The 13,635-nt window shown below is 34.5% G+C and overlaps 6 protein-coding genes, 5 long non-coding RNA genes and 1 other non-coding gene across 12 annotated transcripts; 7 read left to right on the top strand and 5 right to left on the bottom strand.

Moving 5' to 3' along the window:
• Positions 1-898: 898 nt before the first annotated feature.
• On the top strand, positions 899-1,159 carry coa2 (cytochrome C oxidase assembly factor Coa2; the record flags this gene model as incomplete). The annotated part of the gene is made up of 1 exon (NM_001356126.1): positions 899-1,159. The coding sequence occupies one exon, from the start codon at positions 899-901 to the stop codon at positions 1,157-1,159; it is 261 nt and encodes an 86-aa protein (NP_001343120.1).
• A 341-nt stretch (positions 1,160-1,500) lies between these two features.
• On the top strand, positions 1,501-3,979 carry SPOM_SPAC15A10.06 (CPA1 sodium ion/proton antiporter; the record flags this gene model as incomplete). Its single annotated transcript, NM_001019716.3, has 4 exons — positions 1,501-1,660; positions 2,176-2,492; positions 2,576-3,295; positions 3,338-3,979. Exons 1-4 carry the CDS (start codon positions 1,636-1,638, stop codon positions 3,977-3,979), a joined length of 1,704 nt encoding a protein of 567 aa, NP_594293.2. The 5' UTR covers positions 1,501-1,635.
• On the bottom strand, positions 2,982-4,847 carry SPOM_SPNCRNA.3650. Its single transcript, NR_193013.1, has one exon. It is a non-coding gene; the product is annotated as a non-coding RNA (long non-coding RNA).
• On the top strand, positions 4,182-5,426 carry SPOM_SPAC15A10.07 (uncharacterized protein). The gene has a single exon (NM_001019717.3). The coding sequence runs from the start codon at positions 4,245-4,247 to the stop codon at positions 4,731-4,733; it is 489 nt and encodes a 162-aa protein (NP_594294.2). The 5' UTR covers positions 4,182-4,244; the 3' UTR covers positions 4,734-5,426.
• A 122-nt stretch (positions 5,427-5,548) lies between these two features.
• SPOM_SPNCRNA.927 lies at positions 5,549-7,599 on the bottom strand. Its single transcript, NR_151316.1, has one exon. It is a non-coding gene; the product is annotated as a non-coding RNA (long non-coding RNA).
• Positions 5,644-7,867, top strand: ain1 (alpha-actinin). Its single transcript, NM_001019718.3, has 3 exons — positions 5,644-5,738; positions 5,790-6,016; positions 6,157-7,867. The coding sequence occupies exons 1-3, from the start codon at positions 5,689-5,691 to the stop codon at positions 7,743-7,745; spliced, it is 1,866 nt and encodes a 621-aa protein (NP_594295.1). The 5' UTR covers positions 5,644-5,688; the 3' UTR covers positions 7,746-7,867.
• pun1 (SUR7 family protein) lies at positions 7,828-9,289 on the bottom strand. Its single transcript, NM_001019719.3, has one exon. It carries the CDS (start codon positions 8,880-8,882, stop codon positions 8,016-8,018), a length of 867 nt encoding a protein of 288 aa, NP_594296.1. The 5' UTR covers positions 8,883-9,289; the 3' UTR covers positions 7,828-8,015.
• SPOM_SPNCRNA.3651 lies at positions 8,156-9,294 on the top strand. The gene has a single exon (NR_193014.1). It is a non-coding gene; the product is annotated as a non-coding RNA (long non-coding RNA).
• A 124-nt stretch (positions 9,295-9,418) lies between these two features.
• On the top strand, positions 9,419-12,881 carry mde6 (muskelin). The gene is made up of 6 exons (NM_001019720.4): positions 9,419-10,606; positions 10,649-11,222; positions 11,275-11,381; positions 11,424-12,164; positions 12,213-12,392; positions 12,436-12,881. Exons 1-6 carry the CDS (start codon positions 10,362-10,364, stop codon positions 12,689-12,691), a joined length of 2,103 nt encoding a protein of 700 aa, NP_594297.2. The 5' UTR covers positions 9,419-10,361; the 3' UTR covers positions 12,692-12,881.
• On the bottom strand, positions 9,716-9,958 carry SPOM_SPNCRNA.3652. The gene has a single exon (NR_193015.1). It is a non-coding gene; the product is annotated as a non-coding RNA (long non-coding RNA).
• meu16 lies at positions 10,327-12,938 on the bottom strand. The gene has a single exon (NR_151317.1). It is a non-coding gene; the product is annotated as a non-coding RNA Meu16 (long non-coding RNA).
• A 580-nt stretch (positions 12,939-13,518) lies between these two features.
• Positions 13,519-13,591, top strand: SPOM_SPATRNACYS.03. Its single transcript has one exon. It is a non-coding gene; the product is annotated as a tRNA-Cys (tRNA).
• The last annotated feature ends 44 nt before the right edge of the window (positions 13,592-13,635 follow it).

Below are 13,635 nucleotides of genomic sequence, written 5' to 3' on the forward strand. Positions count from 1 at the left end.
AGTAATAGATAGACTGTGTGCATAAGATCAAATGCAGTACTTTGATTAAATACTAGACTTCCAATAATTTTGCAATACCTTGTTAATTCTTCATCTTGAATAAAACATACCCTTAATGTTTTTCTGCTGCTGGTTCCTTACTCTTTTCTGTTTAACGAGAATTTTCCTTTTGATATGGCAAAGGTTTTGCATGTGAAAATGACATTATTCTTTAAAAAATTCCATAAAAAAAAGAATTGTAAACTGTTGGAATTTTAAGATCCAGAAGTTTTTTCTTTGAAGCACACAAAGGTTTAAAAAACTTACATTCATCGATTCAACGCCATTATTTAAATTCCGTGCAAATATTTTACTCAATTATCCTATTTTAGACTCTATTTTAATAATCATATATACTTCAGCTTGCTTATTAGAAGGCCAAACACTTTGGCTATTTGTTTACCAAGGAAATGAAGGAATTGCAGATCCTTAATATTGAAAAAAGCAAAGCATTACTGTTGTTATTTTCTAATTGTTGGACCCGACATATGTTTTTGTTGTTACCATAAAAATGCTCTTGTATTGCTTATACAGGTCCTTCTTTATTTAATTTCTGAATATCTCGTTTTTGTTTCTGACAATTTAAACTAAAGACACAAAAATTAGTAATTAAAGAATGTTTATTTTTTATTAAACATCAATAACTCACAGTCTTTACTGTTTTAGTCATACATTGAATTGTGCCTTCTGAAGAGATCCTTATACTCTCATTGGTCATTGGCCATTGGGATATTCTCTATCCATATGGTACCTTAGTAGAAGTTTTGTAACTCATCTTCAACAATCGTCTCTTCTTCTTACGATTTAGCTGTTTTTTATAATTTTCTCATGTTTTTTTGTTCTTAAAAATTTCTTTCTAATGTTTCGTACTTTGAAAGCTTCACAGAAAAGGTCACTCGTGAACTTGATGTTCGGAACGACTGCTCTTTTCGCAACTGCCACCGTAATTTTCCCTTCATTACTGCCTTGTCCAGCTATGAAGAACCCATATTTGGATACCCAATCTGATCCTGGATATGAAGAATTACCTGAAAACTCTCGTGTTATTGTCATCGATCAACAATCTCCTAAAAGCTCTCTAGTTGCTTCCAAACAAAACAATCCTCCTTCAAAATCTTAATATAGGTCATCATAAAGCTTGAGAAATATTTTTATTATTGCATATATCAATCTCTCCCTTCTCTTCCTTCTTCATTCAATAGTTTCTAGGATTCCTTGCTTCCCTTTTGCGCTAGGTATTTCCCTAACCTACGTTTAGGGACTCCATAATATAATTTAAATACATTTTTTTTACTTCGAAACATCTTATAGTGATTACTTTCGTGTCACTATTAATATTTTTAGTACACTGACTTAAGTTATCTTAACATTTTAGCCCGCACATCTCGGCTGCGCATTAGGTTCTGGTATCTTGCTGTGGTAGTAGTATTTGTACTAGTAAACCCACTTAACGTCCTTACTATATACAGAAAGGTACTGCCGGTTGCTTCAATTCTTAATTATTTTTCTATTATTGCCTTTAGAGTACTCTAGTCAACTCTCAGCATCGCCAGGTTGTTAAAAAAAAGTTAGTTTACCTTTCACTTGGTGCTTTATATGCTTGATACAATTCTTATAAATGGTAAGTTTCCGTTATTCTTTACTTTCAGGTGCACATATAGTAAATCGAATACTATAACAGGCTATACGGATGAATGACACAAGCTACTCATTTATAGCATCAGCCATTTTGAAAACGTGCATTTTTTAACTGAACAAAAAATTGAGTTTGGAGTTTTACCATACGAAATGCTTGCCTTTTTTTTCTTCCATTATTTGTCAGTCTTTTTTTCTGCTTAATCGTTTTGGGATAGGATCTCGATCGCTCTTTACTAGCATTCAGTTCGTCAATACATTTTGGCATTGAATTAGCGGTTATGCGTTACGTTACTTTGAATAACTTCGAATGATGTTTTTCTCTTTATATAACATTTGCATTTGCAGCCAGCAATGTAAAATCTTTCGCCTTTCTTTTTTCTTTAATTTGGCGTCTTTTAATTAAGCAATGCCAGATTCTAAGCATTGGGTTATTCTCCGTATAGCTTATTGTTTAGTTACCAAAATTATTTTTCAACTTTTATTCTGACAATGTTTTAGTTTTTCGTCGAGATGGCGATGACGACGACGATGATGGTCAAGACCCTGCTTTGCAAGAATTATACTCAAGCTGGGCTCTTTTCATATTACTAGTCCTTTTGATTGGTGCCTTGCTTACTAGTTACTATGTTCAATCCAAAAAGATCCGGGCCATTCATGAAACTGTAATTTCGGTATTTGTTGGTATGGTTGTTGGGCTTATCATTCGCGTTTCTCCGGGATTGATTATCCAGAACATGGTTTCTTTTCATTCCACATATTTCTTCAATGTTTTGCTTCCCCCGATTATTCTCAATTCCGGTTATGAATTGCATCAGGTATATAGTTTTGAGTGAAATGCTATACTAAAGTCTCCATTTCTTTCCTTTATCTTTTTGTTATACTTTTCTAACCAATATAGTCAAATTTCTTTCGTAACATTGGTACAATTCTAACATTTGCCTTTGCTGGTACCTTTATATCTGCAGTCACCCTGGGAGTCCTAGTCTACATTTTCTCCTTTCTTAATTTTGAAAACCTTTCTATGACTTTTGTTGAAGCCTTGTCTATGGGTGCAACTTTGTCCGCTACAGATCCAGTTACTGTGCTTGCTATTTTCAACTCGTATAAGGTGGATCAAAAGTTGTATACTATTATTTTTGGAGAGAGTATCCTTAATGATGCTGTTGCAATCGTAATGTTTGAGACGCTGCAGCAATTTCAAGGAAAAACTTTACATTTTTTTACCTTATTCAGCGGTATTGGAATTTTTATTATCACATTCTTTATTAGTTTACTTATTGGAGTTTCTATTGGGCTCATAACTGCGCTTTTGCTAAAGTATTCTTATTTACGCCGTTATCCTTCTATAGAGTCTTGTATTATTCTCCTCATGGCATACACCTCCTACTTTTTTTCAAACGGCTGCCACATGTCAGGCGTAGTTTCCTTATTGTTTTGTGGAATAACGCTAAAGCACTATGCCTTTTTCAACATGTCATATAAAGCAAAGCTTAGCACGAAGTATGTTTTTCGGGTTCTTGCGCAACTCTCGGAAAACTTTATCTTCATTTATCTTGGCATGTCTCTGTTTACCCAGGTTGACTTGGTTTACAAACCAATTTTTATTCTGATTACCACAGTAAGTCAATTTACACTTATTTTCTTTACTAACTTGCCTAAGGTTGCCGTTACCGCATCTAGATACATGAACGTGTTTCCATTGAGCAATTTGCTCAACAAATTCCACCGTCAGAGAAATGGTAACCTCATTGATCATATACCTTACAGTTACCAAATGATGCTTTTTTGGGCGGGCCTACGAGGTGCAGTTGGAGTAGCGTTGGCAGCAGGCTTTGAAGGAGAAAATGCTCAAACGCTGCGAGCGACTACATTGGTTGTTGTCGTCTTGACCCTAATTATATTTGGCGGTACTACTGCCAGAATGCTCGAAATTTTGCATATTGAAACTGGTGTAGCGGCTGATGTTGACAGTGACACAGAAATCGGCATGCTACCTTGGCAACAGTCACCAGAGTTTGATTTGGAAAATAGCGCAATGGAGCTATCAGACGCTTCTGCTGAACCAGTTGTTGTCGACCAACAATTTACGACGGAACATTTTGATGAAGGCAACATTGCACCTACACTTTCTAAGAAGGTTTCAAGCACATTTGAGCAATACCAACGAGCAGCTGGTGCTTTCAACCAATTTTTCCATTCTTCACGAGATGATCAAGCTCAATGGTTAACGCGCTTTGATGAAGAGGTCATAAAACCAGTGCTTCTGGAGAGAGATAACCTTAAAAATGGAACAAAAAAATAATTGTTCCGATTCATAGAATTAATAGTCTACTTATGTTTACACAGTATATGTTCGTGTCAGTTTAATGAATATGCTTTTGGTCTTACGACCTCGTTTCTCCTTTTATCATTTATGAATTTTTAAGAAGGATTTTTTAATGAACTGATCTATTAAAATTCCCGTTGACTTATAGTTGACGTCTATGGTGTGGCATTCGCACATTACACGTACCCAAGTCGATGATTTTCCAACAACTACCAATTTCTTCCTTACTAACATTTTAAGCATGTCCGTAGTCTTTAGGACCGTAGAAGATCCTGAATTAAAGAGTATATGCACCACATTTACCTCTAGCATATCTGCTGAGTTTGATTCAAACACACTCGTATGTGATTTAGTTGAAACAGACCTTTTTACCGAAGAAGGCACATCTCAGATATTTACCTTTAAGAAGAATGTCCTCATTTTGCCAGCAAATGTTCCTGAAGGAATTGAATTACGGATTCTTGAAGAAAATGTTAGTCTTCCATTGAAGGAGTTTGAACCCATTAAAGTGCCAGCAGGTGCACATTGTTTCTTATCATGGGAAAAGGTTCCACTTCGTAAACGTATTAAAATCATATCATCTAGTCAACCAGATGATAATGACGAAGAATCTACATGGCCCGGTGTCTTTATCAAGTTTGGTGTTGAAAATTCTAGCTCTGCCGAATTTGGTGAACCTCTCAAGTCCCAAATTGAAATTCCTGATGATCAAAAGCTCATCGTGCAATAGTTTTGTGGTAATTCCAAGGATGAAATCACTTTGCTAAAAGAACCTGTTAATGATGATGAGTTTCCAGCAAAGGTTCGACGAATATTTTGGTGTTCCTGATAATGAACAAATTTAATACGCATCCACTATTCATTATTAAAATTTCAAGCTCTAACCTTAATTATTGGATGTGTGATCCTTTGATTTCACACATTGTTTATTTAATCATTATTCGGTTAGACTTCCTTTCGTTAAATTAGCATTACAAGTTTATTGACATACATTTCATTTTACAATTTAGCTTTTGAAGATTTAGCTTTGTGAAGTAAACTTTCGCAACATACTTGATGTTTGCTTGAGCAACTTGCTATTGTTTTTGCTTTGTTCGCCGTCTATACGTTTAAGCGATCTATTGTTAAAGGTGCTATTGTTTCAAGTCTTTCTCTGACGAATTTTTGCTGTATGTATTAATTTTTCGATTGCTCAGGTACGTTCACATCTATTAAGGACTGGTTTTTCTCAATTAGTCCTTTTGGATATTATTTAAAAATTTATCCACCGAATACGTTTCCTGAGTTAGTGTAATTAGGCCTCAAAATGGTAATTCAAATTCCTTTTGAAGCCAATTTCCATGCGATGTATGCAATTGTATAAATCGAGAAGGAGCTTAAATAAATTTTAGATATACACTAAATTTTCGTTTTTTAAAAAAGTAGATAATGTATGTTTCAAAAATGACATTGAGAGTAATATTATTTTCGTATGCTGATTTTGATGAATTCAAATACGTGTATCAAACATGCAATTACTTTTTTGTAAAAGATAAATATTATTAACTGGAGATTGAAGACTAATAAATTACTAGAGTATTCGAGTGCGAAGCAAATTCTTCGAAAATATAAATATTAGCGTTATCTTACTCCGATTATTTACACCTCCCAAAGTTAACCTATCCAGGTAGCCATAAACATCTTTGATGCAGGCAAATCAATGGCAAAGCGTACAAAATAGAACATTTACAAAATGGTAATAAAAAATCTAATGAAAGATGTTTATATAATAGTAACAAACGCGTAGGTTCAACACAAAACTTTCATCGAGAGACTTACCATCTGTGTTTGACTTGAGAAAGGATTTATCAGATGGAATTTTGTTAATACAACTTTTGGAAATTATTGGAGATGAAAATTTAGGGAGATACAATCGAAACCCGCGTATGCGTGTTCATAGGTTGGAGAATGTCAACAAAGCTTTAGAATATATAAAAAGCAAAGGAATGCCGTTGACCAACATTGGTCCTGCTGGTAAGTAAAGTAAATTAGAAAATTTAAAGGACCTATAGTCAAATATAGATATGTTGTTATTTATGTGCCATTTTATTTTCGAATCTGTTGGATAAACTTGTCTCTCTTTCTTTTGTTGATTTATACTAAATATTTCATAGATATTGTGGATGGGAACCTGAAGCTAATTCTGGGACTTATTTGGACGCTCATTTTACGTTTTACTATAGCTGATATCAATGAAGAAGGTCTTACCGCAAAGGAAGGTCTATTGCTTTGGTGTCAGAGAAAAACAGCAAACTACCATCCAGAGGTTGATGTGCAAGATTTTACTCGGAGTTGGACAAACGGCTTGGCTTTCTGTGCATTAATCCATCAGCACCGTCCTGATTTACTGGATTACAATAAGCTTGACAAGAAGAACCATAGAGCTAATATGCAATTGGCTTTTGACATTGCGCAAAAATCTATTGGAATTCCTCGTTTGATAGAGGTCGAAGATGTTTGTGACGTTGACCGACCCGATGAGCGTAGTATAATGACTTATGTCGCCGAATACTTCCATGCGTTTTCTACCTTGGATAAAGTGGAAACTGCGGCTAGACGTGTAGAGAGGTTTACTGAAGTTTTGATGAGCACTCATGATATGAAAATTGACTACGAGTCTCGAATGAAACGACTGTTGGGAAGCATTGCAAGGATGCAGGAGTACTGGCATACCGTCCAATTTGAGAACAACTATACCGACGTGAAATCTCATTCTAATAATTTTGCCAAATTCAAAGCTACTGAGAAAAGAGAGTGGGTAAAGGAAAAAATAGACTTGGAATCTCTTTTGGGAACTATACAAACCAATTTGAAAACATATCAACTTCGGAAGTACGAACCGCCTGCGGGATTAAAGATCGTCGATTTGGAAAGACAGTGGAAAGATTTTCTTTCAGAAGAAGCCAATCAATCGAAATTGATTAATACCCACATGAGAGAAATAAAAGAAAGTATGAGAATTGCTTTTGCTGATCGTGCCAACAGTTTCTCAAAAATGTTATCTACGATATCAAATGAGATTACCAATTTACAGGGTGATTGGCGTGACCAACTCGACCATGTTGAATTTTTGCAAGAACACCTGGGGCCTCTTGAAGTTGAACTGGCTAGTGTGAAGGTGTTGTATGATAACTGTTTTCAAGCTGGAATTGAAGAAAATGATTACACCATGTTTTCCTACGAAGACCTGGAGCATGAATTTGGTATTACTGCCAATATCATTGCCAATAAGATCAAGTACCTTGAGAATGAACTCTTAGAAAGGGAAAAGAGAACACTCTCCAAACAAGAACTAGACGGAATTACTAAAGTCTTTCGCCATTTTGAAAAGAAAAAATCAAATATGTTAAATGAGGTCGAGTTTTATGCCGCATTGGCCTCATTGGGCTTGGTTTATGATACCGAAGAAGGAACTGCTTTGTTTCACAGGGCTGCTAACTCGGAAGAGGGTGTTACTTATGAGCGTTTTACAGAAATCGTGATGGAAGAATTAGAGGATCGTGATAGTGCTCGTCAAGTTTTATATGCGTTTTGTGATGTTGCAGACGGAAAATCTTATGTCACGTCCGATGATCTATTGAGGAGTCAGGTTCGTCCTAATATAGTAAAGTTTTTAGAATGCAACATGAACAAACATTCAGAAGGACTGGATTATCTTACATGGATTAAACAATTACTGGCCGAAGACAAAGAAATAGTTTAAAACGGAGCATTTTGAATCACTTGATAAACTTAATGAACATTATTTGGATGAAAATTTAGTATACTTGAATAACAATATATATACGTTACAAGGGTCAAAGAAAAGTATATTTTTAAATACAGTAACTATCTGAAGAAAAACAAATCTCAATGCTAACTAACATAAAAATGAAAGAAAAAGGAAACTTGACATCAATACAAAAAGAAGGGAAAATAAAACAACATGCTAATTTTTAACAAATAATGGGCAATAAATAACGGACGATACAACTTAAAGTGGACTGTATCCGGATGTAAGATTTCCAATAAAATATAGAATACAAGCAGCTAAGCCAGCAGCTGCTGAAAGGAATGAATAAGCATAAATTTTCTTTCCTAAAACGATTGGAATGTTAAGAATTTCGATATTTTTTTCCAATTCAGAAATTGCAATACGATAAGTTGCAACTGCGATAACTGCAGCGATAAAAGTAAAAATAGTTGCAAAGAATGAGAAGACGTTGAGAAAGAGGGGACCAAAAAATGGAAGGCAAGAAATAACGATTGAAACTATTGTCAGAGCAAAGAAAATAAATCCAAGAATATACATGGCTCGCATAGCATAACATGCCCCTTTAAGCACTTTTAATCCTAAATCCACCTCGGAAGGTAAAGTGATGTTAATTTGGCTACCAGTTGCATTATTAATACTGGTTTCCAGCATTGTAAGGGGGTTGAAGTAATAACTAGGAGAAGGAGTACTACAATAAGTAGGATTTGTATAATCAGACGAATTTCCCTGACAATAATTCCAAAGACCAATGGAGTACCAGTCCGGGAGTTCAGACACGTCCTTCATCTCCTGCTCAACTTGTTCGATTAAATCAGTAGCACCTTGATCAATATATGTTTCGAGCGTGTCTACCAGTGTTCCAGTAAGCTCGTTAAGTAGGTTGCTTGTATTATTGACAACAGCAGTTTGATTGGCGACAGAAAAGATAGATGTAGTATTCAGTTGAATAAAGTAAATATTTTGAAAAGCAATGTTATGCTGAGTTTGATTGATGATGCATAGAATTGACAAAAGCGCGCCAACTCCAACGCAAACGGTACCAATACCAGTGAACAAAGCTTTAATAGGATTGAACCCCATTCCCATTTTGACAAACAGTTATATCAAAAACCAATTTGCTTGGGATGACAAAAAGAAAGAATAATATATATGATTATATATAATAGATATCACGATTAATAAGGAAAACTGATATGTAGTCTCCAGAAATAAACAATTCTTCAAGAAGCTGGGAAGAAGAAGGACAAAAAATCGGCTGAAAAATAGAGGGAAACACTTCAAAAACGCTGTTGTAAAACGAATTTCTTTGAAATTAATACGATTTAACGCGAGGATATTGAGTAAACAAGATAGTATGGATAGTAAACAAAAGAGAGAGAACTGGTTTTTTTTTTCAATCGTAAAGGCAAGTAGCTGATTGTTTCTTAACCTTTTATACGCATCAGAGGCGCAATCTCTTAAAGTCTTAATCTTCTGTAAATTTGGAATGCCACAATTGACACGGAGGGCCCGCTACGAGTAAAATATGTTTTGAGAAAGCGAAGTTGTCATGACAACCAAGTGTAAACAGACGGGTCATATCAATGTAAATAAACCAAACGCGGGACGTTTTCGATGTTTGCAACAAGCTCGACTATTATACGTGTGAAAAGGATGCAGTGACAGCAATTTTACAGTTCTTTCGCAGCAAAAGAAACAGTTCTGATATACGAACTCAGCGGCGCATGCTGTGTCGTACATTACTGACATATAGGCGCAGCTTGAGTTTCAAGCCCCATTATATATGAAAAGAAAGCGTTCATTAGATAGCCAAGTAAAAAAATCAACATAAGCGCTTTGCTTTTCTTAGTATTCGTTCCATGATACCGAACACAATAATTTGGGCTTTATATAGTTTTTGTATAAAAAAGAAATCATATGATTATCATATTAACATTTAATCGTTTAATGACTCTCAAAGATCCGTGATTATATAATAGAGAAGAGGAATTTACGTCGTCAATGAATCAGATATAATATTTAAACTAACATCATATAGATTTCCCATATTATCTTCTACCATGCTTTCATGACGAGGATACTTAATTAACCAATAATTTATACTTAATATGGTTGTGTTGCTCTAGTTACAATTGAAATTTTGGAAAGTGGTTTGGTCCATCGCAAGATTGGGTAGTTTGTGAATTCATTTAATTTGCCAAATAAATGAGCGAAATTCTCAGATAATGACAAAATAGTTATTTTTTTTTCTGGAGAAATGCGAAAGAGCTGTTGGAGTTTCTTTTGTAATATCGAATGGCAGAACAGAACTACTTTCTTCATATTCGTCAATAAGTTAAGTTCAATACTGGATCCAATTTCAACTTTTACAAAATGAATTATAATTGTTTACTGAAATTTCCCTTTTAAGTTTAGACCCTTACCAAGACTGTAAAGCACCTTAAGGAAGCGATCATTACTGCCTCTTTTGTTTGTTTACATTAGGTGCTTTCCTGATTTCTCCAATACACATACATTGTTGCTAGACTCATAGCGGTCAGACGAAGATAATTATTGATTCTTTAAATGGAACGTAAAGAATTGTCTTATACCATTCAAAGCTGGTCCAGCTATTCTGGAGCATTTCATCCTATCAATATACTTATCGATAATCCACACCAGGCTAACAGCCGATGGAGCTGTAATACTTCAATATGTAAACCCAACAACTCTGAAGAACAGTATGTAATTCTGAAACTTGATAAACTTGCGTTGGTTACCGATATCACCTTTGGGAAATTCCACACTCCCCATCTTTGCAACCTTAAAGAGTAAGCGGTTTATTTTTTTTTTCTTCCTCTAACAGTTTTAAGTTTTATAGTATATGGGGGGCGTGAACAGCATTTGATGTTCCCTTTATTAAGAGCTGGATTGACAAATGATTCAAATCGAGAAACATTTCCATTGTGTATCAAGAAATATAACAAAATTGAGAATTCAATTGCTTGTAAGTATATCAAAATTGTTCCACTTCAAGCTCATGCTCATGAATTTAACATGAGTATATGGTATGTTGCTTTACACGGCATTGACTCAGCCAGCGCTTTATCATGCACAGAGAAGAACAGAGCTTTACATCTAGAAAAAAAGGCACTCAATTGCCTTCTCTCTTACTTTGCTTTTAAAGGGAAACTTGATATATGTTCTGTGATACTTCAAAGCTACCAGCTTTCCATACCACATTCACCCTTAATGAGAATGTATGATGCATTTTGCAGACTAGGAGACACTCAAAAAACCATTCTTCTGTTTCAACAAGAACTTCAAGCTGAAATTATTGAGAAATGGCCAAAGCATAAATTAACCAAATTACGGTCGCATAGAATAGCTACATTTTTGAAAGGAATAAGTAGAAGAAGCGGTCATCAAATGGTTTACAATCCAAAGGTACCTTAGATTTTTTCGATATTTTATTGTATTAACAGTTATCCTCATACAGGACAATTGTATTTATTTATACGGCGGCTGGGATGGTGTCAAAACATTTTCTGATTTTTGGATTTACAATGTTGATAAAGATTTATGGATTATGGAGAATGAATATGGGTATGTCATTTTTTAGAAAGAATCTATCCATTAACGTATTAGAATTCCTGGTGAGAGGGTTTGTCACAGAATGGTCATTGATACTAGCCAACAAAAGCTGTATCTACTTGGGAATTACTTTGGCTCATCTAGGGAAACCGAGGTGCCCCCAGATGCAAGGACAGATTTTTGGGAATTTGATATTAGCAAAAAAGTTTGGACATGTTTATCCTATGACACTTCAAAAGATGGTGGGCCTGCCGCTATTTTTGACCATGGAATGTCAGTAGACGAAAAGCGAGGTATTGTATATGTGAGTGGTGGATGTAAATGGGATCCAGATGAACTGGTATTCGAGGGACTTTATGCATATGATACGAAAAATCGAATTTGGGAACAGTTGGCTGTCAGGTATGAGGATCGTCAAAAACACTGTGAGTTTAAGATTGAAAGGATGGGTCATTGCATGGAATATTTTCCTGATGAGAACAAACTTTATATTTTCGGTGGTCAAAGCTATGATCAAGAATTCATCTTAGACATGTGTTATATTAAGTTAGAAACAAGAGAAGCTGTGCAGCATGTTAGGAAAAACGATACATCCCAAAGTCCAAGTCCTTCATTTTGTCAAAGGAGTATTATGGATTCGAAAAACCATCGCATTTTCACTATGTTTGGTTTTGAACAGCGAAACATTCACAAAGTCCTTCGACCAAGTTTATGGATATTTTACATAACGACAGAGGAATGGGTTAAAATAAGTGATATTAATGAAGAAGAAGGAAATGAACATCCTTGTTCCAGGTATGTCTTTGGGAAAAAGGTAAATCATCTGACGCTTAATTTTAAAAGGTTTGGACACGCAGTCGCGGCTGATTTGAATAGAAACATTATATATTTAATGGGTGGAAATGCAAGTACGCATCCTTTGAGACCAATGAAGCTTTCAGATTTCTGGAAACTAGATATTCTAGATCGTTGGGGGATAAAGCATTGTCTATCTAATGTGTCTCTCCAGTTACACTTGCATCGGTATGTACTAAGTATCGACATCAATCAACTAATCATAATTTAGCTTTCATGAACTAGTCTCTGAAAATCTTGCTAAGGCAGTTGAGTACCTTCAAAAATCTATGCAGCCGCAATTTGACAAAAGTCCTTTATTTTGGAATGCGCTGATTTTGGATGCTTTTAGTGGAACGCATAAAAACAAAGATATTGCACAAAGAAGATTTGAAACTTTTCAGACAATATATGATTTATTACCGGTTGATGAAAATACTGTTGCACCGAATGAATCCCTCTTAAATATGATTGAATTTTTCACTTGAACCGGATTGAAGGGAATAAATCTTCCAGTCAACCAATTTACTACGCTAAATGTTGGTTTACGAAAATATCAGGCTCTCTGTCATTACCTGTAATTAGGTTGTGTTTCTTGATAATCAAATGTTAGCTGAATTTCTAGGATAATAAACTCTCATATAAATTTAGATAAAATGAAAGAATATATACCATGTGAATAGTCAAAAGTATACGAGTAAATAGCAATACCAATTCTTCTATAGTAATAGTGTATTAGACGCCAATATTATTATGATTATAATGCGAATTTCGCCTTTCCCTGATGCTACACGATACTAAATATTCACAAGAACAATAAATAATTTATTCATCTTTAACCAATTTAATCGCAATTTATTTATGTTGCATACAAAGGAATGAATATTCATCATGTTTGTTAATACCACACTTTCTTTTCGATTTTACCTATACCAATACTAAAATAGGCACGCGAATTCGAAAAAAAAAATATTCAAACTAAGTTATTTTACGTAGTTTTATTTAAATAGAAGGTATATGCGTATTTTATTTTTTTAAAAAAAAAAAAAAAAAAAAAAAAAGTTTATAATAGTAAATTTTTTTTTATGACACGTGCGAATACGATCTCCATAATACACTGAATACTACAAAAAAAAAGAACAGCTTCTTATCATTAAACAAATATATATATACAACTGCAAGTTTAATTGCTAAAAACGATTCGTACTTCCAAAAATAAATATTCATAAATAAATTGTACTCAAACTTCAATTATATATTATTATTCGTTGTTAAAACCGTTAAATAACATTAGGAATTACTGAAATGTCAGAAAGGGGTCATAGCTCAGTGGTTAGAGTGAGGGATTGCAGATCCCCAGGTCGCTGGTTCAAATCCGGCTGGTCCCTTTATTTTTACATTATCCTAGGTTTTTGAGGAAATAATTAAATTC

The sequence above is a fragment of the Schizosaccharomyces pombe genome, assembly GCF_000002945.2.
Source record: "Schizosaccharomyces pombe strain 972h- genome assembly, chromosome: I".
In the NCBI taxonomy this organism is placed as follows: Eukaryota; Fungi; Ascomycota; class Schizosaccharomycetes; order Schizosaccharomycetales; family Schizosaccharomycetaceae; genus Schizosaccharomyces; species Schizosaccharomyces pombe.

Excerpts from the sequence above, each read along its gene's own strand:
- ain1 (NM_001019718.3), top strand. The coding sequence starts at position 5,689 with ATGCAGGCAAATCAATGGCAAAGCGTACAAAATAGAACATTTACAAAA. Across the intron at positions 5,739-5,789 it reads AATAGAACATTTACAAAATG|GTTCAACACAAAACTTTCAT; the intron begins GTAATAAAAAAT and ends ACAAACGCGTAG. Across the intron at positions 6,017-6,156 it reads GACCAACATTGGTCCTGCTG|ATATTGTGGATGGGAACCTG; the intron begins GTAAGTAAAGTA and ends AATATTTCATAG.
- SPOM_SPAC15A10.07 (NM_001019717.3), top strand. The coding sequence starts at position 4,245 with ATGTCCGTAGTCTTTAGGACCGTAGAAGATCCTGAATTAAAGAGTATA.
- pun1 (NM_001019719.3), bottom strand. The coding sequence starts at position 8,882 with ATGGGAATGGGGTTCAATCCTATTAAAGCTTTGTTCACTGGTATTGGT.
- mde6 (NM_001019720.4), top strand. The coding sequence starts at position 10,362 with ATGGAACGTAAAGAATTGTCTTATACCATTCAAAGCTGGTCCAGCTAT. Across the intron at positions 11,223-11,274 it reads AAATGGTTTACAATCCAAAG|GACAATTGTATTTATTTATA; the intron begins GTACCTTAGATT and ends ATCCTCATACAG. Across the intron at positions 12,393-12,435 it reads CTCCAGTTACACTTGCATCG|CTTTCATGAACTAGTCTCTG; the intron begins GTATGTACTAAG and ends ATCATAATTTAG.